Source organism: Accipiter gentilis, chromosome 21, assembly GCF_929443795.1.
Source record: "Accipiter gentilis chromosome 21, bAccGen1.1, whole genome shotgun sequence".
NCBI classification, from domain to species: domain Eukaryota; kingdom Metazoa; phylum Chordata; class Aves; order Accipitriformes; family Accipitridae; genus Astur; species Astur gentilis.
This window is the reverse complement of record NC_064900.1, coordinates 4,276,613-4,301,660: the sequence shown is the minus strand read 5'-3', so window position 1 is coordinate 4,301,660 and position 25,048 is coordinate 4,276,613. Positions and strand designations below refer to the sequence as shown.

Genomic DNA, 25,048 nt, shown 5'->3' with positions numbered 1-25,048 from the left:
GTCCTTTACAAATCAACAGAAGTGCATACACAATGTACCAAAGGCTTCATAATAACTTCTCTTGATCCAGCTTGGCTTCCCCTCTGCAAGCATTGGGATCCCAGAGTATTTCTGTACTCTGTTATGCGTTGCTCTGCATTATCACAGGCAAGGCAGAATTCTGCAGGAGGTGTGCTAAATGGGAGAACATGGTTGTGCATCACCAAAATTTCAGCCTGGAAGAACTAAAAATGGTAAGAAAAAAGATGAACTTTACTCCTGGAAATTATAAAGCATTTCAGATAATGGTAATTCTATAGAAGTCTCCAAGCCCTCACTTCATTTTCGGAGCTGCAGAGCAGCTGCAGCCCTCATAACCTCTAATCAGAAAAGTGTGTGATCAGGCCTTAACCTTTATCCCCATAGTCAAAACCTAGACAAACACAGCTTAGTGCCCTGGGCACTCACACAACAAAAGAAGGGCTCAAACTCGCATGTCAGAGGAAGGCAAATGCATTTACACTGCATTCATAAACCAAGTCCAGGAAAAAGAAAATGTTTCAAAACATCACTAGGGCACAGGTCTGTTTTTATAAAAACTCCAGTTTAATCTCATGGCTGAGACCTGGCAAAACACCTTTTTTTGGTGGCTGTTGGTTTGGGTTGTTTGGTTTTTTTAAAGCAATAAGGCACAAAGGCAGGCAAGTCCACACAGAGAGCAAAATTAACAAAAATACAATCCATCAGAGCTAGCAGGAGAAATAATCACAAACCAGGGCCAGTGGGATGGGGACAGTCCTCTTCAGTGTCTGACTTCCAGCCCTTCCCTTGACCTGGCAGCAAATAGTATATCAAAGGGGACCAGTGCCTACAAGAACAAGTTCTAAGGTCTGCGTTGCTGCATGGAGCCCTCAGGAAGCACTTGCCTCCTGCCATCCTTCTTTTCCAGGGCTGTTAAAGTCCTGTTCCACCTCCAGCTGAAACTCAGTGGCAAGCTTTCCATTCCTTGCTTGGAGGAGAATTAGGTATCACCAAGCCTTTACACCGATTAGGAGCAAGCAAAAGCTAAACCAAATTGGGAACAGCTACAGCTCCTCCCTACCCCTAGAGATATTTTGCTTCCTAGAGATGGAGAGAAGCAGAAGGGACAACTGGAAACCTGGGCGTGCCTGAAAGGTAATACATGCTCCAGTAGCTTGTCTGCATTTTCAAGGACTGGGGAGAAGCTTGTGGTGGAAAGCTAAATCAGTCCTTGCATTCTGGTCTCCCCTGATCTCATTCCTCCTCTCCCAGGACATAATCTAGCTCAGGAAGGCAGATTCAGGCCTTCTGCCCACCACAGATCAGCCAGAACTTACTAGCTTCTCCTCTGTCGGCAAAAAGCCAGTTGATCTTACATCCTTGGTGCTACAAACGTTGCAGCAGGAAACAGTTCCATGCATCAGTCCAAGTTTCACAGATGTGCAGGATTCTATTTAGGCAATTCCTTCATTTTAATTACATTTCCTTTTTAATATATTTATATAGAATGATCTTTTATATATATATATATAAATTTAACACAATATTCACCACTACAGGCATTTCAGAATTCATAAAGAAAGAAAAAAGACTTTGATTGCACCATTTGAACTCTGGATGAGGGAAAATGTTGCAGGGCTTTATGGATGCTCTCTAGTACAGACCTAAGTTCCTCTGAAGCTCTAAAGGTGAAAAAAGAAGTGCTCCAGTCTTTCTGAAGTGATAGCATGGGATGGACAGCCCAGAGGAATTTATAAGGTAAAATACAATCCTCGTTTCTGTTTACTCTCCCACCAATAAGGCAGCTCCCACATAAGCTAACGTTATCCATGTCCTTCCTTTCCATCAGAGGATTCCCATCTTTGCCAGCCCAAGCATTTCACTCTGAGCTACGCTTAACAGAAGCCGCACAAACCCCCTGACTACATGGGAAGGATAAGTGAACTCGAGTCACTTGTCTCCCATCAGTCAAAGTCCACAAGCAGCACATGCTGGTGATACCGTATCATGACTGAGACTGGGGCCATCTGCAAACTTGGGAATGGCCTTGATACTCTTCACAGTCTCAGGAGAATTGAAATGTACTGCTGGGTCCCTGAAATGAACCTCACAGAGCTGCAAATGATGTGACAGTCTGTTTAGGAAGGTCCTTTCCATAGTGCCAAGAACAACCGAGTTATCTGTCCTATACACAAAACTTCAAATTCTGGGCCAGACCCATCTCCCATCAATTTGGTCTATCCTTCTCCATAATGCTTCACAGAAAAAACCAAAACCAAACCAAACCCAAAACAAGCAAAAAAGCCCAAATCCTTTCTTAAAATCTCTAGTGTTGCGGGGTTGTGCTGGAGGGCAGGAGTTTGGTACCCACAATGTACCACTGCAAAACCCTGAACTTCAGAAGAGCTTCCAGTCTCAGGTTCAATATGCTACTGTGCGGTGGCAGAGGATGACTTAAGGGCTCTGAAGCAAAGAAGACATCTGGCCTGACCCTGAAGCTGACCTCAGGAATGGCTTAGTAAATTTGGATCTCAGGAAGCTCCAACCACACAGTCAGCACTATTTGATGGGAGATGGTTTCTGTCTTCTGGCTCCATCCAACTGTCAAGCTGTGGTCCTTGAAGCTGACTGCAACTATCAGTATCAACACGGATCCATCATCAAGCACTAAAAACTCTGCAGAAGTCTGAGTCAGGAGTTGAGAATGGTGACATGTGTGCAGTGGTGCACCTTGCAACTAAGCAAGTATTCTCAGCTCTGCAGGATCTGGGGCTTTATCTCAGTGCTCTTGATACAAGCCCACTTGTGATCATAGAGCTAGAGCGATGTGCCTGCATTAATCCCACTTGGCTAGGCTCTTAAAAGTTTGATACATCAGCTGAAGGCTGGAGATTAAAATGTAGATAGAGATGGGATTGAGCTACAAAATAGAGATGCCATTACAGAACCTCTGCTTAATTAAAATCCAAGACCTGGATCTGAGTTCAAATTCTGAAACACTCTTAAAAAGTATAGTCTGGATACAGATTTTAGTTGCGGCTGATCTTTAATATTAAGTAAAGATTTCTAATAATTTTCTCTTGCAGGAGTTTCACCACTTATGCCAAAAGCGCTATTACTTACTGGAACGCTGTTAAGAGTTGAGACAGTGTATTATATACAAATTGCCAGACCTCATTTCTTGTTCATAGATCAGCTTATATGAGAATAAGGAGGGGGAAAAAAAAAGAGAAAAAAAAAAAAGAATGGTTTTAAGGTGCCAAGGTTTCATCACATTTTCTTCTTATTTTGATACATTACTTCGTGAGCTTTGCTGGCTCCGTTCCAGATGCCTTGGCAGTCAAAACTTCTAGGAACTGCGAGAATATAAATCCCTGTCCAAAGTAAACTATTTTGTCGATGCCAAAAAAACCTGGGCATCATTTCCACAACTTTTACTTTCTCCAAAGCCTTACCACAATACCTCGTATCGCACCTTCCCAAGTCATTTGCCATTAACCTAGCCATGGTGGTGAAAAGCTTTCCCATGAGGCAGTAAAAAAAAAGGCATTTGGGTGCCATGTAAATGCAGCACAGAGCTGTGCTAACTCTGAGGAGCACGGAGGACTGGCAATCCCCTAGTTTTAATGGGAGGCTGCACCGGCATCTTATGGTCTGGGAGGAGGATAAAACAATTGTCATGAAGCTGCATGTTCTGGACCTGCCGTCCACGGTTTGCCCAGGTAAAGCATAGGGTGACATCTGTGGGAGAACATGGACCCAAACAAGAACTCCAGGCTCTCATCTGGCTTAATATTCTCCCTTAACAAAACTGACAGCACTGACTTAGTTCTCTGCTCTGTTCCCTCTTATATGACATTATGCGCAAATGAGGAGTACAGTGGGGAGGCTCAAAGATTGCAACTGGTGACAGGGAAAAGCCCTCTTGTTTTTTCATGCTCCCTTTGGATATGGCGGGAGAAGATACATTCCTTGCATTTGTGGACCCAGAACTTCTCGAAAGTACTCTGGCATCTCTCCCCTGTAGCAATCAAAGTGTGCAGAGAAAGCACCGTACAGGCTCTGGGCCCTCCAGCCACAATGACACTAATTAAGTGACACATTCAGTACAGACCAAGAGCTCATGGATTGAGTTTGCTAACAATTTAAAAAATGCCAGCACTTCAGAAAAAACCCTAAACATACATCCATTGGGAAATTCTGACTGGCACTCATTGTGGTGGCTATGCACTTTCTACCAGATGCTCAGTTACTGCTCAAACTCTAGCCCATAATACCCATCCGAGGGCCTACAAACTCAGACATCTCCATGAATGATGGCCCCTGCAAGCACCGTTACAGGGACAATCTCAGCACTGGCAGCAAAACCTGTGTTCCAGTCTCCTCCATAGTCACTAGTGACACTTAAATTGCAGAGACAGCAGGGGCTGTACCTGACTTTGCAATCACCCACGGTCACATACTAGGCAATAGATGAGCCTGCGGTGAATGTAGAGTTAGAGGCTTTATGAAGGAAGCTTTAATTCTATTCCCATGGCAGCTGTTGCTTATATGAAGGTGTATTTGCCTGTAACAATAACAGCCCTTCAGGAGAGAGTTTAATTCACTTCAAATCCCCCTCTCAGGATATTGTTCATGATCTGTTCTGCAGTCCCACAAATCATCCTCTTTACCATACTCTTAATCAGTCTGAAAGCACTGAGGGCCAGGAAGGTGACAACCAGCCATGCTCGCAAAGAAACAGTGTAAGATCACAAGGAGAGGAAGTTTAAAGGAAGAAGAAGCACCTGGGGACATGCCACACAGTGGCAATGAAAGACCAAGGGTCAAGGATATGTCAGTTAGGATGCAAGAGGGCAATAGCCCAAGGACATGCAGAACAGAAGATCCTCTTGCTTTTCACTGCTGTTGGCAGTGTGGAGCACAGCTGGAGATAGTTGCAGAGGTGTCATCTGGCTTTAAGCAACGATGAAAATAGCTGATACTGGCCTTTGTTATGACCGTATTTTTGCTTTCACTGATACCAGCCTGAGAAGTCTCTACCGCTGGACAGCCAGCTGCACACTGAAGACGGATCTTGTCTGCCCAAGAAAGGTGTGGCTGAGCACAACAAAACTCATGAGCAGGACTTGGAAGATTAAAAGAACAACTAGGCGTTTCCTGGCCAGCTACTTTCATTCCAGTCCTTGCATATGCTGGGAAGAACACATCTTTGATGCAAGGACAGAGCTGGAAGCAGCGCCTTCAGGTTGTGTGTCACTGGAACATGCTTGGGTGTCTCACACCCTGTGTGACTTGCTCATGCCAGCTTCGCCTTCCTCTTCAGCTATCCCCAGCCTCCTGCACTGTTTATTTTACACTGTCTAAATCAGACAACAGGGATGGGTAGGCATGGTCCTTCACTGGTGGCTGGGAAACAATGGAAGGAGGTCCCAAACATCTGGACTTACCTCCTCAGCAGATGTTGTGTCCCTGCACCCTGGGCTGCAGTGCTTTGGAACAGTGTTTCCTCCCAGCCCTATTTTCTAATTATACCAAGATTTATTTTTCCATAGGGAGGATGAGACTTTCACAGGGCTTGTTAGACAATAAGTATGAGGAAATGCAAGTTCCCTGGGACTGGCTTACAAAAAAAAGCAGACAGTGAGGGACTAGGCAGGGGTGAGAAAGGGAAGGAAAAGCAAGACAAAAAGACTATGACCCTCCATAGCAAAATGCTTTGCAGGAAACCATAAAGGATTTGGGTCCATCTTGCACAAAATAGTTATAACAACAGCAAAATGGCAACAGAGTTGGTCTTGGACACTCCCATCCCATCCACCATGGAAAAGGAGTAAGAGAAGCAGTTGCTATTCGATCTGCCTCCCACTTCGTCCATCCAGAATCACAGAGCGCCTCTGGGGCTGGTAAAAGCAGCTGGTAGAGGTCTCCAGTCTCTGGCCATTCTTGGGGATGGTCATTTTGTTCCGCAGTGTTACCCCCTCAGGGGTTGTCCGCGAGGTCTCAGACAGTTCACCACAAATGGGGCTCGAAGAGGTGGTCTGCGTGGGGCTCCTTATGGGCGATAACAACACCCTGGAGTCTGCTGAAGAGGAAGGGTGGTCCATAATGGGGAAAGGGGGACTGAAGAGGATCAGACTCTGGGGCCTCCCGGGCCTAGATCTATAGGAAGGCTTGGAGAACCCTGATGGCCTCTCCATCTTTGACGACTGTGGGTTATCTCCAGCTGTCTCCCCCTCAGAGGTGCGCTTTCGGCGCAGAACAGGGGCATCCAGATTGGGGTAATGACTGGACTGAGATGGCTCCAGCGGAGAGCCGATGCTGCCATGCCAAGGACAGGCTGAGTCCTTTTGAGCTGGGTCACTGTTTTCTTTCTCTGCTTTGGCTTTCTTCTCTGTCAGTGGGCTCTTGGGGGCCTCCAGGTGGCTCCATGCCACCCGTTGAGTCTGCCTGATGGCCTGCTTGGCTTCTGCTTCCTTCTTCTCGGCCGGCAGAGCCGTGTTCTGAGCCTGCAGGGGCTGGGGGATCTGGGTGTACTGAATCTTGGGTGGTATCACAGGCACGGCTCTAGCCTGGCACATCTTAATCATGAAGGAGGTCCTGACTGCTGACACACTGACAGGGGCAGAGTTACGACGGCCAGTGGTGGCATGGGCCACTGCCAGGTAATCCAGGTCTAGATCCATGTGGGCATTAAAATGAGACCCCCAGGGAACGCCTTTACTGGCAGCAGGGCAGGCAGTTGGCAGGGATGGGACAGAATCACTGCTTTTTACTTCCTTCTGCCCACACAGGAGGTTCCCAGGGGCAGAGGGCATGGACAGGCTCTCGAATGTGAAGAAATCTGGGGCTGGAAGGAGTGACTCCAAGTTGAGGGACGATGGCCTTGTCTTCGCTTTGCGAGGTGTTTCTTCGCCTTTATTACTCAGCTGTGACTCCGTGGCAGAGCAGAGTGCTTTGGTAACAGTCTCTCCTCCCCCCAGGGCAATGTCCTGAGACATGGTTAACTCCTCCTTTGTGTTCTTCACCTGTGAAGAACTGCCTGGGCTATTTTGGTATGGTAAAGACAGCTCAACCTTTGAGCTCCAAGGGTTTTCTTTGCTCACATCCACTTTCTTTTCCTCTGGCTCTGAAAGAGGGATTCTGGAGGGTCCTTCTTTCTCAGCTGGTGCTTCCTCCTTGCTGAGGGGATACCTCAGCTCCTCAGGTTTTGAAGGTTCTTCTGGAGGACTGGTGACGTTTTCATCTCGTTTAGCTTTGCCCAGACTAGGGGGGGAGATGGCTTGTGTTTTGGGCAGCTCACAAGTCACTGGCAGAATGTCACTGCACGGTTGCTGCTGGTCAGTGGCATCTATGAAAGAGAATGGGATAGTCCATAGACTCATCACTGTGTCTTTACTGTCCAGGGAGAGGCTGCGACTGAATCGTGGTCTAAGAGAAAGGCCTGTCTCTGCTCTCTGACTCTGTGGCTGGAACTCCTGTATCACCTTCTCCTGAATATCCTTAAAGGTGGGGGAATGGAGTGGGCTCGTAACCCACTGGTGATCCTCCCATGGCTCTACAAGTTCTAAGCTCTGCACATTATCTGTCCAGGTATCCTCATCATCCTGGTCACCAGCATCATGGGTTCTGCTAACAGCATTGCCCTCCCTCAGCTCCTGGATTCCAGCTCCACTCAGCACCTTGGAGGAGAATGTGTCCCTTTCATCAGCAGTCAGTATCTCAGGCTTCTCCCTCTGAGTCTGGACTCTGGTAAGACCATCCTTTACCCTCTGCAGCTGGCAAGTGCTATCTTTTTCTCTCCCTGACTCTGGACACGCTCCTTTGGAACAAGAAAAATCATCACTTGGGGCAATCTCATTAAATTCTGATTTACTATGAAGCTTCCAGTCCAGGGGAGGAGTGAGACATTCACTCCTGCTGTCCGTCACCGGGTGGTGGTTCTTTGGAGCAGCTGTGCCAGTCGGAAGAGTACCCGGTTTGGGTAGGGATGAAGCACAGCTCTGCTGTGCAACTACATCAGACTGGCAGTTGTGGAGGCTGTCTTGTCGTTCCATGCTGCCAGCACCAAATAAAGGCACCTGAGTTGTTATCTGTGGTGTTCTGCTTGCAGATTTCTGCTCAGACAGTGTTGGGCTCTGTCCTGGGCCAGAGGAAGAACTATCTGTTTGTACTGAAGAAGAGGATTCAGAAATTAGGCCCGTCTGGGGGACAGCTGCTGGCAAGAGCAAGAGCTCCTCTTCAGGTTCGATAATTTTCAGTTCCTGCTGTATCTCTGGCCACAATGGTTCTAGAAGGGCATTTGCAGGGTCTTCCTCAGTCTGAAAAACAGAAGAAGCACCATGACCTGGCAGCTCACAACTTACCAGTAAATACCCCTTCATTTTTCTCAAACAGCCCTCTTAGAATAGACAGGCTTCTGAACGAGCACACTCATGGGTACAGAAACACAGGCACGCATACTGCTACCAGTTCAGGGAAGGAAATAAGTCTATAAACAAGTGAGTTCATGGAGGAGAAGATCCGAGGTGCAGCCAAAATGAGGCCTGGACAGATGTACTGAAAGAGTGAGGTGAATGAGTAGCTGGAACGTCTCAGTCCATTTCCCAGCCCTTCCCATTCAGGCTCGCTTGGCCTTGCCAGAGAATCTGCATTCCCAAATTGCACACGAACTGGAATGAATAATCTATTCAAGGAGCTATGCCAACAGATCTTTAAATAGCTGCCCAGAGATGAGTATCGCTGTAAGACGCTTGGTGAAAAAGCTCTGCTAGAGATACAGAGGAGGCAAAAATAATAATTAAAAAAAAAAAAAGTGTGTAGAGAATGGAAGAAAAAAGGACTGTTCAGGCTGTCCAAGACAAATGGCACAGCAAAATAGAAGGGGAATTCAGAGACTATGGGTCAAAATGCTCAGACATCTGGACAGTCTCACATCTGGAAAGTCTCAGAGCAGACAGATTGTACTGACTGCAGTGGTATGGTTACAGGAAAAGAAGACCAAAAGGGGACAGTAGGTAGTTGTGTAAAGGTAAATCACCACATGGTGATGTGGACAGAAGCGAAATCAGTACATGGTCAGTTCTTGACCCTGCTTAGCCTAGGTCATAGACTGAGTTTTCATGACTACGGACACACAATGAAACTTTAAACAACCTCCCAGTCACCACCATGACATTGTCCCCCATCTTTTTTCTTATGTCTTCTTCCTTACCACATCTCTTAAGCATGACCCTTCTGTCTTAGTCATCTCGATCTTCTGCTGGCCACAGCTGCCTTCTGAGGAGACATCTTTTGTCTTGAGCTGTCCTTGCTCTGCCTTGTCTGCAGGGAGTGGCCCCGTATGAACCTCTGAGGCTGGTGTTTGTTCCAAGGTGGGACTCTGCTCAGAGGACTGCCGGGGGCTGCTGGTGTTGCTTGGGCAGCTGCTTGGCCCACATAATGCCTCCTGATTTTCTGCTGCTGGCTGTGGAGTTTCTAAGGACTCGGGTTTCCTGGCTGCCACCAGCTCCTCGGGGTGAGAGCCTGGATCAGAAAGACAAATGAATGATGTCACTATTTGTGACTGAAAACATGTGCTCTGCTGTTTCAACCCAATGCCAACCAACAAAGCTACAGAACTCCCTCCGGGCACAACAGGACATTGCTGGGAGGCCACCCACTCCTCAGTCTCATTACTGCCACGAGCACCAACCTGACCTGCTGCCATCAACACCCACCCTGCTACAGCTTGGTCTCTTTTGGGCCACAAGAGCAAGCTGGAGCAACCTCCACCCCACCAAGCTGCAGGGCATCTCCACATCCCCCTCCTTAACACACTTTTACCTCTGGATGCTGCTGCTGGCAGGGCAGGCGCAGGCTGTTTCTCCTTTCGCTCCGGTGCCTGCTCTGTCTTCGTGTGGTTCCCCACTTCCAAGGCAGAGGAGCTCGTGCTCTCGGCCACCAGAGAAGACAGCTCCTCTAGGCTGGAGAGGGAAAGCTTCTCCTTGGTGGGCACACGGCAGGGAGTGCTGTTGGTGCTGATGACTGCAGATACCCGCAGGGGGACCGAGACGGCGAAAGGCTCTGAGATGTTCAGGGCTTTCCTCTGGTGACGAGGGGAGGCTTCCAAGGGAAAGAGGCTGCTTGGGAAGCCTGACTTGGAGGCTGTTTCGGAGGTGTAGAACATGCGGCCACCTTTGGGGGAAGTCTGCTCGTTTTCAGCATCCTCTGCTGCCCGGAAGACCTTCAGCTGCTCAGGGGGTGACTTTGCCTGTGGTGTCCGGGGAGGACATTTCTCCCCGCTCAGCTCTGAGCTTCCTTTGGCCCCCATGGCAGATCCTTCCCGCTCCCACTCATTCTCCTTGCTGAGGTCATATGAGCTGCCTGTGCCTCCTGTTCGTATCTTCATCACCGGAACAAAAAATCCTCCAGTAGTCACCGTCCGTTTGAATCTGCTCTTTTCATCCTCCCCTAGAGATGGGAAGATAGGAGGAAGTCAGTGGGAAGCAAAGCACTAGCAAACAACCCTCCTCTGTGAGAAGCCCTCCTCAATCCCTCCAGGGATGAGTCCTGTGCTGGTGAACACCCACATTTCAAAAGAGAGATGGGAAAAGCAAGTGCTGAAGACCTTCCAGGCTCCAGTCCTGGGGTCTCCTTCAAACTGGGCAGGCAGGGCTGGACAGGATGGTCTCCAGTGGAAATCACCTAAGACTTTTATTAGAGGCCCCTCTCAATCAGATGCAGCCAAGTCTAGGGCTAACGTGCATTGTCCACAAAGACCACAGCTCCAAGCTTTGTCGGCTTATTGCAAGCACTTTTCACTTACGAATGGGAATTTTGTGCCCAGAATAACCAAGAATTAAATCGAAGCGATCCCACTGCTAATAAAGATGCAGCTAGGCACAGCGGTAACTCTGAGGTGCATACGCCAACATAAAAGACACAGAAAAGGGTTAAAAATGCATGCACACAAAGGTGGGGGCACATCAGCAGCCATGGCATAAGCATACAAAGATACAGAACACGGTGAGATAGGCAAAGAAACAGATCACTGCATCCGTGCAAGCATGGGGGAAAGCTGAGAATGCAGAGGTGCAACCCTTCACCCTTACAGTACAGGTTATTGATGTCTCACCTTCCACTGGCAGGGAACACAGTGAGTCCATGCTCTTCGCGGGCCGAATAGTTGCTTTTTCTGTGGAAAATGAGTTTTAGAAGCAGGCTTCAGATCCTGTGGCTTTGCAGGTTTCAGCCCATAAAGACCAAAGGCTACATATAGACAGGCATGCCAGGCAGACATCAAAGTTATTTTCCATTTCTAAGCATTCCCCCTCTGTATCCACACCACGCTGCTTATTACTCACAACACTTGTCCACACAGCCGGGGATCTGCTAGCGCTAACAACAGCTTTGCACCTGCTGGACATGTGGAGAGCTATACTTAACCCAGCCAGTCAACACCATTTCCACTGTGAAGCAGTTAAGCATCCCCAAAGCTGTTATGCGCCACTGCCCTCCCAGATCAAGTCAGGCTATTGGTTGTGGAGACTTTTTAGCTAAACTGACATAAATGCCTTCTCACCTCTCATTCCTGATAGCAAATGTTAGGTTATTTTTACGTTGCACTCCCAGGCTCTTTTGCTGGCATGAGCATACCCTGCCTCCAGCAAGCACTCTGTGAAATTTATGAGGGCAGTAAGCAACCTATTTTCCCGGTCATCCTGGCTGGACTTGCTTGTCCAGAAACAAGCTGCCATTTGTCACCAGACACTCTACAGGTCTGTTCCTGAGAAGCTTTGGAAGCACGTAGCTGTTACTGCTCTGAAAAGGAGAGATGGGGAGAATGTAGCTGGCAAGGAAGACAAGTCATTCTCTGGCAGCCCAAAAAGGGTCTGTGGAGCTGTGGAAAATGTCTGGGAGCAAAGTTTGCTGTTTACAATGTTGCACAAAGTAGGTAAGGCATAAAGTGAGCAGGCTTGTTGGACTTCATTTATTTATATAATCAAGGCTTCTGGGACTGACTTTCATATGAGCATAGGAGAAACTCCACCTACTTTTTGCATTTATATGGAGTCCTGGCTACCTTTTACGTTCATATGGTATGATGTCTTGAGCACTGGCTGCGCTTTCGCGGAGGAACAGAATTCAAGCTGTGGAGCTCGCGTTTTATGTGACTTGCAGACTTGTGTACATGGACACAAACCGTGTTAAAGCATGTGCTGAGTTTCAACAGCAAGTTCATCTGTTTCCTCACATTAGGCTGTAAGCAGAGAGCACACAAAAATACAACATGGCAGCGCTAAAGCACTGCTTCTCAAAAGCACTACTTCGGTGCCTAAATCTCTGTGCAAGGTTGTGCTTTTGTGTGTCCTGCCAGCGAAAATGTACAGGCTCCTGTCACTCAGTACTGTGTTTGGAACAAGGCTTGGCCCCTACGACCACTGGGCTCCAGTCATTCCTGGGCATCCCTGGGTTAGCACTATTTTGGGACAGAGTATTCCTTATCAAAGTGAGAAGGTGATCCCATGATCAAAATAGGATGGAGAGCTATTTTGAGGTCTGCCATGGGCACCCTGTGTGAGGCCATCTGTACATGCAAAACATGGGGGAAGGCAGGGGTCCAAGAAGAGCTGGATCCAGCATTTGGCTTCACACTCACTTCTGATCCAAATACAGCCTCTCTTATATGTGGTGGCAGGTAATGTTGCCAACATTAACTATTTTGTTTTAAGTCTTGCAATGTTCAGTAGTGCTCCTCCAAACACCAGCTCCTGGAGTCATGAGATTGTTTTTAAAAAATTCCACCTTCATCTTCTTTTTAAAGACTAATTTCTTGACTTGGAGATACTAAAAAATCTAAAACATATAAACCCAAAGCACTTCTTCATGAACTCAGGTAAAAGCGGTTATGCTTTCTTTTAAAAATTGTGATTACTTTTAAGTCAACTTCATGATTTTTAGAACTTGACTCATCATTTCTGAACACTGGGAATTGGCACTGCCATGTGATTTTCTAGGAAGCAGAGTGTTTAAGACATTGCAGCTCAGGAGGGGCTAGAACTTGGGATTACAGCCAGGAGAAAAGACAACTTCTCTCTTGTAAATTCTGCAAAAGTAATAGCTTCCCTCGAAGTGCTGAGAGCCAGGAGCCATAGAAACTGCTGGCACCTTGTTTTTCACAAAGACACTGAACACAGTTGGTTCTTTAATGCCCTTTAGTGGAAGAACAGCCTGGAAGGGCAGACATTCTCCCAGTGCCATGTAAGGAACATTAAGAACCAGAGGCTGGCTGGGCTGGAAGAGCGGACTAAACCAAACCTACGTTGAATTTCCTAGTCCCCAAGCTTGACAGCTGGGCAACGGGAGCCTGTTTATCACGTACCAAAATGGTTTATTTACTGTATCTGTCTGGCATATCCTCCTGAAAGGGTGCTTCTCGCCATCATGTGAAAATTAGATGTGCATGAAACCAGGCAATAAACATGAACCCATTAGACTTTCTCAAGTCTAACGGTGTTAGTGTCATGTGGATACAGGTTGCCCCATGCTATCAATATCACAAAGGAAAGCTGCAGAGAGAAATACTTAACTGAAAAAGTGTGTTCTTACCAGAAAGCTTCTGTGCCCTTACGAAGACACTCCCGTTTCGACTCAGTTTAGACTTTGATTCTGAGCCAGAACGGCCCAAGTTAAATATCGACTTCCATTTTTTGGACTTGGTAGATAATTTCCTCCTGGAAGGAAAAAGGGCTCAGGAGGTTACCAAACCCTAGAGACTTTTGTCTTTTTAAGATCCCACAAAAGCCTCTGACCTCTCTCTCCTCAACACTGTCCTGCTTTTCTTCTCACACCTCTTTTAATTCTAAGGCATGCAAGGCATAGCTACACAACCAACTCTTGTTTTTCACTGAGTGATTTATCTGTATTGCTGATTTAACCATGTCATGGATGGAAAGACACCTAAGCCTGCTCTTCAGACAGTTGGCACTGGCATCGTGCTACAGCAACTCTGATTGACTGAGTGATCAACCAGGCTTGTCTCCAGAAAGCAGAGGTTTCTGAGGCTAGAACTATCTTGCGATATAGTAAAGAAAAACTGCCTTTTTAACAGGTTTTAATGTCAGAATGCAAGATAAACTCCAGAGAACTGATGGAACCGGTACTATTGCTCAGTGCACAAAGCTATCCGTTAGAGTCCACATGTCTTATAGTTTTTATGACTTTGCGAAAATAAAAGGATCCCTTAATACAAACTAGCTATTAATACTTCTCAGGCCAACATTAATTTAATTATAGGTGTTATATGATTATATGCAAGTATAATATACTAACCCACAATGAGGAGGCTTAAGGGAATTAAATCAATTTCTCCTGACTGTCAGAGGAAGTGGGACACCAGCTCCCTGTGTCTCTTTGGAAATCCAGCTTTAAATAGAAGCTGCTACTCCTGAAGCCAGTTTTTGTCTATGCATATAACTGCATGAAGCTCTGTTTCAGTTCCTTCACATACCCATTCTGACTCCTCCCTCAGTCTGCTCTTCCAGAGCAAGAACCCTCTTTTCTCCCTGTCTTGCTCTCCACAATGGGCTTTCTACCCCTATAGTTCTGCTCTCCTTTCAGATCAGTACTCAGAAGAGCACAAATCAGTTGTGCAAAGAGGATTAATATCTTGGGGATAAGACTGTTCGCTTCAAGTGAGAAAGGCAAAGGCACTCTAGAGGGGCAATACACCCTTTTGTCTTAAGCTGGTTATCCTCTTGCCAGTATTCTGTTAGATGGCTCCTTTTTGCTTGAATATATCAAGTGCAAATAAATATCTTTGCTCTGGTGCTTTGGGTCAGTAGATTAATGAGCCTCCTGCTGCAGAGGCTATAATCTCTCAGAACCAGGCAGTAGAGTGGCCATATATTAACAGAGAGATAGACCAGTAGATAAATACTTACGGTGGGCAGCAGTGCCAACAACTGCAGCAACCTCAGCTGAAATTGGACTCTTCTCCTGGCATAGGTGGCATAGGTGCCACTATGTAAATATCTCTCCATGTGCTATGAGTGAAAATTCACCTTACTGCATGGCTATGAGTATATGGGATCCTGGAGAACGATGAAGCTGAGCAGGTCAATGCCACCAGGTGCACCATGGACAAGCCACCAGCAGGTGGAACTCGTAGAAGAACTGTGTCTGGACCTGCTCTGCGTTCAGGCCATGTTTAGCCAAATCCTGAGCTGACACAAGGATGCAAAGATAATTAATTCCTCCTGCAGGAGGTCTGTGAGGTTCTGCCCTGGTAGAGGGATGAGGGCTAGTGGAGCTATGAACCCACCAACTGCAATGCTTCTCAGGAGCCACTGTGCCTCTTTTGAGAAGTGCACACAATTTTTCTCTCAATGGTGGCTGTAGATTCTTGTGTGCAAGTGTGGGGGTATTATGCTAACAAAAGTCTCACTCATTCCCAATCATGCTGGGGAACCTGCGCTTTTTTGTTTGCACTTTACACTCCTCTAGGCACTTACTTGCTGTCAGGGAGGTCAACAACTGTGTGGAAGAGGGACCCAGTTACAGGGACAATTTCAGGCAAACTGTTCTCTCTCCTTTCCTTCCGAGCAGGGTGGGAGGCAGATAGACTCCGTGCCTGCGCTTCTTCCAGGCTCACCAGTTTCATCGGCAGGGAGGCTGAGGGGAGGGTCAGACTTTTCACAACCGATGTGCTCTCTGAAAAGCAAGAAAATACATTCCAGCCTGGGGTGAGGAGAGATGAGAGCAAGAGCTTCATGTCTTTATTTGACTGGAACATCTCCTGCGGAGGGGGGAAAGGAGTGGCACGTGCAGGGAGAGAGGCTTTTTGTCAGATAAGTCTTCCATCTCCCCAGCAACCTTATCCATCTGAGTGCATTCCCAGCAGGGGCCACACTCACCAGCCAAAAGCTGCGTTGCACAGACTTGCTGCCTCTGCTGTAGATGTTTCAGTGTGAGAGAGGTATCTCTGAAAAACACCAGGATTCACACATTCCCCTTTCTCCTCCCTCCTTCCCTCCCCAGATTTTGGAGCAGTTTAGTCCCCGATCCAAACCTGGTGCCTAATTCTTACTCTCACTTCCACATCTTTCCCCTTGTCTTGTTCCAGGAAGGGGGACTGTTCTAAAAACCAGCATTACTTTACCTTCCTAATGCATTTTGGGACTATGGAAAGCAGTGTGACCACTAGCCCTGGGAACTGAAGGTCTCTGTTTACATGGGCAGTGGCAAAGGCAACTTTCCATATGCCACCCCAATAATAGCCCTGTCCTAAACAGACCACCTCAAGGTGCATGAAGTAAAGTCTCTGTGGTCCACTCAATATTTAGCCCTACTGCTGAAGCAGGGTGCAAGCTACTACCTGTACAGAAGGGCTGGGAAAGGGGTACTTTCCTATTAAGAAATCAGCTGGGATCATCAGCATGTTCCTCTCTTGACCCCATAAGGCTGTTAAAGGCCAGCAGGGTTCAGCACTTACCAAACTTGGGCCACCTTTGGGCCAGTGACCTGCAGGACAACTAGAAGCCTTGGAATTTACTAGCCAGTGTTTCGCTACAATGCTTAAGGCAGTACAGGAGCAGTTCCTCACTCTGTGCCTTCTGCCAGGGCATAGGAATGACAGCTGCACCAGCAGAGCAGAGGTGTTACAGGTTGAGCAGGGCACTGGAAATGTGGGCTCCAGAGACAAACTAGCATAGAATGCCACATGTTAAGGGAAAAGTGGATGGGACGAGCTAATACAGGGCTGGAAAGAAGAAAGGTGGCTACTCCCTTACTTCTGAAGGTATTACGAGTCTTCCCAGTGTGTAAAACAGAAAGATGCATATTTCTGAAATTATGTGAGGTCACTGTGAATCCAGGCCCTCTCAATTCCCAGACTTAAAAGCATTTTGACAACAAACCCATCACTAAATAACAAAATCAGCATCTCTGAAAACTGTTGATGTCCCAGGGGGAAAAAAAAATATCTCTTTTGTGAAATGTCCCCAGGTACAAGACATAAGTTTTTAGAACACGAGCTTAAGTTTTATCCTGGGAGTGTGGCCTCTGACCTGGTTGGATATGGTGGCTGCAGGGCAGGTATCATTGGTATAAGGAATTATAACTGGGCGAGCCTGAGAGAAGAATTGAGACTGTGGCTGATGGGCTTAGAGGGAAAGCTTACACCAGGACTGAGAAGCAATTAGGTGGTCTTCCTTTTGTGGAAAGGGTTAAGCCAGGTGAGATCATGCAAAAGATGAGCCATGGGGCAATCTGGGAGCACTCTGAAGGAGGCTAGTATTCAAAAAGAAAATGTTGGAGATAGGGATGAAGACGACAAGAGTAATGAGAGATTGGCTTCAAGGTGTCTTTGGGGGAGTCTGTGAGGATGGTAAGGGTTGATGTGCTTGAAATATTAGTTAAAGGGGATACACTTAGACCTGGAGTACATGGCAGGTGACACTTGGAATGGTTTGGGGAGGTTGTTACCAATGTTCTCCGCAGAGCTGGTTTTTCTGTTGTTGCTGAAGATCTGGTCCACATGATTCAGGATGAACTCAATCACCAACTGCTGCACTCGCACCTCCAGGAAAGCTGCATCCCCATTGCAGCCAACCGCCTCAATCTCCTTTGACCTGCATGAGGAAAGAGGTTTACTAGTAGCCAGCATTGCCACACACAGCCCCTGGGAAGGAAAGACTAGCTTTCTTCCTGCAAGACTTGGAACAGGGAAGTCTTCCCCACCCTTGCTTAACCTCTTCCTCTCCTTCCCTCACAGGCCCTCATCCTCTCTCTGCCTTTTCTCTCTCTTTAAAATTATTTTCCCTGTTTTCTCCACTACCTCTGTTATTTTCTTTCCTGCCTGTGTTGTTTTCCCCACTTAGCTTTTACATTCTTCAGCAGTAGAAAAAACTGTGGGTCTCAAACTCCGTTCTTCTCCCTCTTTGCTCCTCTTTTAGCTATTTCAATGTTGGGCCTGAAAGACAACACAGGAGCCTTCAAACACTGCTTCCAGATCCCTACTCAATGCTTCAATTATCTCTCAGTGAAATCCCTTAAAACCCTTCTTGGGTCTTCCCCACACCAGTTTTTTCAATGCTTTGCCGTCTGCCCCAGTAGTCTCTTCTCTGCCCCTCTGCACTCCCACATTCTCACTCTTGCTCTCAGCAAAGAAACATTCCTTATCTTGACATGCCAAAGTGTTGCTGAAGAAATTATCTCTGGGCAATGGATCCTTTGTAAAGTTAATGACTGGTGTGTTAGATAATAGCTTGGGGCATTGCCAAGAGGATAACCCTGTAAGGAGACTGCAGTTGCATGGCATGCTCCTTTCTTTTCCTCCCTGGGACTTGCACTTAGGAAAGATTGCAAAAGGAAACAGGCTTCAGTTTTTTTGACAAGGACAGATACTAGAATGAAAACTTCTTAGTAGTAAAGGTCCACTTTGTGATATTCAATAGAGTCGATATTTGATTAATTTTCAGAACCTGCTCTGCCTGGTTTGTGATTTAAAAGGGTGAGAGAACTCTTTAGACAATGTTTTTCAGGCCTGTACCTCTCTAGTTAGCCAGTGTCCCTCCCTCCTACCCACTGCCAGCCCAGGGCTCCCCCCACCAGCTCTGCCATCTCCCCTCTCCTGCCCAGCTCAGTCCTGGACTCTCCCTGCATAGTTCATTCCTCTCAATACCTGGGTATGGGATGGTCAGGGAAGGGAATTTCAACAAGACACAAAATATTTCAATTTTTTTTTTCTCCAGATACTATTTTTTCTTGCTCTGCTTAGGTCTACAACGTATCAGCCAAACCTCTGCCTGCATCTTATCCGGGCGTCTTCCCATCAGAGTGCCAAGCATAGCAAACAGGACAAACTAGCTGGCGGTCTTGAGTTCTGACACTAGCTGCCATCTTAAACCCACCAAGCTGAACTCACTTTTCCCAAGCAGATCTGGGCACAAGCCTGTAGTATTATTGCCCTGTTGCTCTCCCTTCCACGCCTTGCTGTCTCTCACTGCCCCACTGCAGAAGCACTGGCACTGTCAGAAATGTCATTTCTGTTCCACAGGGATGAGCTAACTCCTCATTTTTAAATCGATGTGCTCAACTTGCAAATAACAGCTTTTTTTTTTTTTATATAAGAAACACACAAAACCACAAGCTTGCTTGGATGCTGGCAGTAAAACCTCAGATTATTCAACCTGGAAGAATTTGCTCTCCTTTTAAAAGCTGTTTGCTCTGCTCTACTGTTCCTTTTAGTTATTCTGCTTTTCCCTGTCTTTGCATTTTGCTCAGGGGATGGGTCTCCAGGGTCAGGTGCTGGCATTCCCCTTGGAGCTCAGCATGGTGCTCTGGAGGAGCGCACTCTCTACTGTACCTGAGGAGATTGGGAGCCCACACCAAGGCCAGGTTTCTGGTGTGCATGTTGGTCATGTTGCTGAAGGAGGCCAGGTGAGTCAGGTGCTTGATCAGGTATTCCAGCGTTCTGCAGGGGTTTCACATGGAGAAAGAAAAATGTGTCAAGCGACCGATGCCTGCCCGCTGGGACAGCAAGGGGCAGACCCAGCCCTGGCCTCAGATTTGTCCCCTCCTCAAGGAAGGCAGCGTCTGCAACGGCACAGCAGGCCCCATAGGACAGAGGGTTTACAGCACCAGCATTTACATGGGATGGCAGTGAACACCTGAACCACTGTGCTCTGGGGTGGCCAAGAATGGGGCATGAACCAAACCATCCTTAGCATGATGGGTACAAAGTAGATGGCAGATGGATGGGAGAGGGAGTGGGATGCTGCAATGGGCTTAGCTCTTGCTCAGGCACCTCCAGCAGATCTTCTTCCCACCACACCCAGGACACTGGCCAAGGGTGCCATGGGTGTCATAGCCGGGGAAGGAGGATGATAGGCTGTGGCAAGGAGAGCTTGTTCCATCTCTAACAATGGTTTATTCAGTGATATTTAAATGCCAGATAAATTGTCGTCAGATTTGGAAACGGTGAGTCAGCTTTTGGGAACTGACTTCTGGAAATTAACTCAAGCGCAGTTTCAAGTAATATTCCCTGACGGTGAGGGTCACCACGCTGTTCCTCGGTACCTCCATGGACAGGTTCTCACCTGTAATGTGATGGTGGGAGCTCCTGGATGACATTTTGAATTCGTGCCAACTGCTCATCCTCGGGGAAGCGTGATACTGCTTCCTGCGGGGATACAAGGAAACAGTCCGCCTTGGCAATGGACTCAGGGGAAGAAGAAAAGGGATAAGGAGTGTCACATGAGACAGCCTGTCTCAGGGGGAATGCTCTCTTGTTACCTTACACAGCTATTGGTAGAAGAAGTTGGGTTTTTTCCCCAGCGCAGCAGAGATTTGCTGCACTGTCATTTCATGTCTCGGTACATCATTCCCACATCTTGGGACACGGTGGTCAATGTTTTGGGGAGAGGGGCATTTAAGGACTGAGACCTTCGGTTAGGAGGAGTTATGTTTCTCCCTTTTTTTTTTTTTTTTTCTTTTTCCCTTTTTTAACTTGGGCAGTGATGGGTGGAACAGAAAGAGAGGGAAAGAGAGAAGTGAAAAATAATGGAAAAAATGAAAAATAGTGAACCCTCCTCCCAGTAACTGTGTTAAAAATAAAGCAGGTCTTTCAAGCCCCATGTTATGAAAACAGCTTGGATATACATGTTCCATATTCTTCAAAATATGCAATATTTTGGCTGTCATATGAAGATAGCTATAGGGATTGTTTGTGTTAGTTTGCACCTTTTATGATGGGAGAAACCTTAGCAAAATCACTGTCCAGGCAGATTAATAAATTCTTAGACTCAGGGTTAGACTAGGTTAGACAGAATCAAGGTTATACATCTTGGTCTTGAGCAAGTCTCTACACACCAAGAGCTTAGAGAGCCACGATAAGCTTTTGTCTGCATTCCTAGGAGTTTACTGCATTGGTATTCATCTGTTCAGCTATTCCTTTTCAATATTTGTGCTAGGGGAGGACAAACCACCAGTGAGTTCAAACAATGCATGACTGTCTGGGAACCTCCTGCCTACCCTACTGCCACTGGAGTTTGGAGCGAGTTCAAAGAAAGATGCTGGGACCCACGCTGCCAGCAGAAGCTTTGCCTACAGACAGACGTCAGCACTGCTAGGAAAGGAAAGGAAGGAAACAGCCCGTCCCAAACCACCCGTCGCTTAAACATTGTGAACCTGAAATTACCAGCCACAACTAGAGAAGCATCTTCTTGTAGCAGTCACTACAACATCCACACTGATGATGCTGCCATCTGTGTTCTGGTCACTGTCCTTTTCCCAGCAGACCATTTCTCATGTACAACCACCAGCAAACCAAACATTGCCAGTTTCAAGGCCAGAGATGAATATGAATTATGTTTTATTCCCTAACACTGAGAACTGAGATCTATGCCCTCTAGTTTGAACTTCTCACTGGTGTGATAGCAAAGAAAAACAAGTGAGCTCGCTTGGTGTACATGAGATGCGGATGCACTTGTTTTGCCCAAATTAAAGGTAGGTTAACTCCTTGTAGTACTTTTTACCCATAACTACAGCTTTTTTTTTTTTTTTAAAAAAAAAAAAGTCTATTACAATCAGCCAGAAATCCTAAGTATAAGAACTCTTGTGATCTTCATACAAGGTTTCTAGTTGAATGGCCCTGTCCAAAGATGGAGATGGAAAGAAATATAAACATTAACTGCTGCATCTAAAACATTAGATTTCAACTAGATTGTACACAGTATTTTCTCCCCAGTGCTGATTTTCATTCCCATATTTAACTTCCAGGTCCCAAAGACCTAATGCTTAGACAGCAAGTGAATACCAGCTTCTCTGAGGTCATGACCCTTTTGAACCTCCAAGCCACATTTCTGACCCATATATGTTGTGCCTTTGAAATCTGAGGCCCCCTCCAAAACTCAGAATTACAGCAGCAGAACACAGAATTCAAGGAAGAACCAAAAATTCCATTTATTACATGTCTGTTAATCATGGTATGAATTTATGTCATTTAGGATTTTTTTTACTCCACTGGTGATTCTGGGAGTGCACAATTCAGAAGCCCTGGTTAACAAGAGGAATAGAGCCCAGAGGGAGAAGGTAGGCTTGGCCTCCTACAGCTGATTTACTTGGTCCCTCTACGCCCAGGCTAGAATAAGCCAAGCAGAGTCAACTTACCTGTCCTGTGAAACAAGCATCTATCACTAGAATGGCAAGTTGAAGAGCGTGAGAGGGTGTCATTTTGCAAAAGTTGATAGCCAGTGAGGTCATGACTGGGATGTTACATCTGTGAACTTGACATAGGGATGACCAAAAGGCCAAACCCTCCCTAGTCATTAAAAATTCAACTTTCCTTAGCCACAAATGTCTGAATCACTCTGGTGACTCAAAGTGGAGCCTATCTCATCTCAGAGACAGCTCCGACTGAGTCAGGCTGGGATTAGCATGCATCCTTTATTCCTACCAGTGCTCTTCTGCCAAGGCACAGCTGCCACCGTTCCCTGTTCAGACGCCCCACGCATACACATGCTCCTAGTGGGTTTTCTGCTCCTTGGGGAATTGGTCTTTTTTTCTTTCTTTCCTCCTGGTATCTGACTGTGCTTCCTGTCAGCTGGGTTACCCATTATAAATCCCTACTGAGTAGACTTACGTGAATAATGGATTTTGTGGCTGAGCGGACAAACTAAAAAGCCGGAGATTACAAAAAATCTCTTTTAGGTCAATCCAAAGTGATAACATTTGGGGGAGCTGGCACAAGATTTTAAAAAACAATTGTTCAAAGTTGACCAAAGCATCACACTGAACCATAAGTGAAAGAAATAATAATTTAAATTTGGGGCCATTTAACCCTTTTCTGAAAGACCTATTATTTAAGAGTTAGATGTGTTGATTTAATGTTGAAACACTTCCTTTAGAAAGTATTTGTAAAAGAAACATTGAGACAGTTACAGAAAAGTTTTCCCTTTTGTTTTTGAATAAAACTATTTACCAAATGTATCTACTGAAAATCTGCAAGTCATCATCCCAAAACTTCACTTTTCAGCAAACATTCTTCCCTAAAAAAAGTTTCCATCTAAATCTTCATGTTTCCTTTATAGCATTTTTCTTTCATAAATCAGACGTGATAGCCAGAAAGACACCAGCCAAATAGCTTCAACAAGAATGAGACTCATCAGTTACTGTGAATGGTTGAATAATACCCTGTATTTTCAAGATCCTATTCATTCTGACCATCTCTACTTTCGACACCCTATCCTATATCCTCAGGATCCCTATATCCTGGGGATATAGGCCAATTTTTCAAATCTGCTTAGAATTTTGACTGAAGTTTTGACTATATATCACCTTGAAACACAGACCAATCTTACTTAAAATTCGACATCGAAACAGCAAGACACCTAACACTATTGCAGATCTGTCAGGCAGCACAGTGAGCCAATTCCCACCCACGTTCCCCAGCTCAGCTGTAGTCCCTAACAGCTACCCCACTTCTTATAGCAGGTTCCTGCTTGGCTGGTCCCATCTGGTTTTGCCCTACGGCAAGCCCCCTCGCACAGATGTGCGTGCCTCTTCCCATAGCAGACAACAGGGAGTCTTTGGAGAATGTCTTCTTCTTTCTAGACCCTGTGGATCTCTCAGTGCCTCCTGTGCCATAGCAGTGTCACTTGGAAGTGCTTGCTTCAGGATAGAGGCAATGCAGACGACAATACCTAAAGCTAATGTTGCTTGCCACTTCCCATTTCATTCGGACAGGATTTTGCAAAACTTCTCTGCAACATCTGACATTTTTGGTGATGTCCCCCTCCATAGCCCGGCAAATGGGAAAGAGTAGGATGACAGAAATTCTTAACAAAGGACAGATGTTTCTAACACTGAGAAAACAATCTTTCCTGTCCCCCACCCCAGTTGTTTTAAGAAGTTGATGAATTCTTTTAGCTGAAAATTCACACCTTTGGCACATAAGATTTCAGCCTGAATGACTGGATTTAAATTTGTTGGTGTCATAAACAACTGAAAGTGGATTTAGAGTGGTAAGAAGCAGACAACCTTAACAGCAAGCATAGCTTGCTGCGCCACCTTTTAATAAAATATTATCTGTCATCAAAATTAGCCAACTCTCTTAAAAATTCAGGCTTCCTGGTCTTATTTTTCTGCTCTCCCGCAGTCTGCTCCTAGGCTCCAACTGTATCCATGTATAATCTATGGTTGTTTTGCAGAATCAAGTAACTGCTCTTTGAATTATAATCCCTTTAAACAAGGTTAAAGATTTCTGCTTGGCCAGCTGCCACTTTCCTCTGCCATTTGTATTTATGACCATGATCATGATGGACCTGATATGCCATAGCCAGCATAACCTGTGTCATCATCTGCACTCTGACAAACTGTGTGAAAAAACCTACAGATGTAGAAAAGTTGGTGCTTTACACATGGGCTGAGCAATCAGTTTGTGAAGGTGTCAGGGACTGTCAGAGGGACAGGGAAGAGGAAACTGCATGTTTGTGATTATGATCACAAGCCCCAGGTGACCCAGAAGACTTTCAGTGATGGACAGTAATGAGGAAAAGAAAGAGCATTAGTAATTCTGGGAGGAGGTGCACAGTGGGGAGAAAGAGTAACAGCAGGGAAGCAACACAGTGAAAAAATGAGCAAGATGAAGGGGAGGAAACAGCAGAGAAACTGAGAGAAATAAACATGAAATGGGGGAAAGAAACAAGGGCAGGGAAAGAGAATCAGTGCAAGACAAGAAGGGAAGAGCACTGAGAAGTGTTTATACAGATAGCTGCACCAGAAACCAAGAGATTGGAGTGAATGCCAAACAGCTGTCATGGAGGGACCTGCAGCACATCCACGCTGCTGGAGAGAGGAATGAGAACAGCAAAGGGTCTCACTGTGAATTTCTTGTAGAGCTCATAGGTGAGGAGAGGGTTGGGCAGTTCCCTGAAGTACAGCTTGCAGAGTGACCCCACGCAGTGGATGTCCTGGAGGTAAACTTCCCTTGTCAGATCCGGGCATTGGTCAGAAACAAACTCTTGTCTGAAACAATATGGAAACATAACAATGTCGGCAAATAAGA

The 25,048-nt window shown here is 46.3% G+C and overlaps 1 protein-coding gene across 1 annotated transcript in view; it reads right to left on the bottom strand.

The window, feature by feature from the left end:
* Positions 1-76: 76 nt before the first annotated feature.
* ARHGAP31 (Rho GTPase activating protein 31) overlaps positions 77-25,048 on the bottom strand; it is a 61,476-nt gene continuing 36,504 nt past the window's right edge. Inside the window, exons 3-12 of the mRNA XM_049824723.1 lie at positions 24,864-25,008; positions 20,082-20,164; positions 19,349-19,456; positions 17,467-17,612; positions 15,495-15,693; positions 13,591-13,715; positions 11,117-11,176; positions 9,826-10,452; positions 9,215-9,525; positions 77-8,321 (exon numbers count right to left, since the gene is read on the bottom strand). Coding sequence (XP_049680680.1) covers positions 5,850-8,321; positions 9,215-9,525; positions 9,826-10,452; positions 11,117-11,176; positions 13,591-13,715; positions 15,495-15,693; positions 17,467-17,612; positions 19,349-19,456; positions 20,082-20,164; positions 24,864-25,008 — 4,276 coding nt within the window. The 3' untranslated portion in view covers positions 77-5,849. The remainder of the gene's footprint in view (positions 8,322-9,214; positions 9,526-9,825; positions 10,453-11,116; positions 11,177-13,590; positions 13,716-15,494; positions 15,694-17,466; positions 17,613-19,348; positions 19,457-20,081; positions 20,165-24,863; positions 25,009-25,048) is intronic.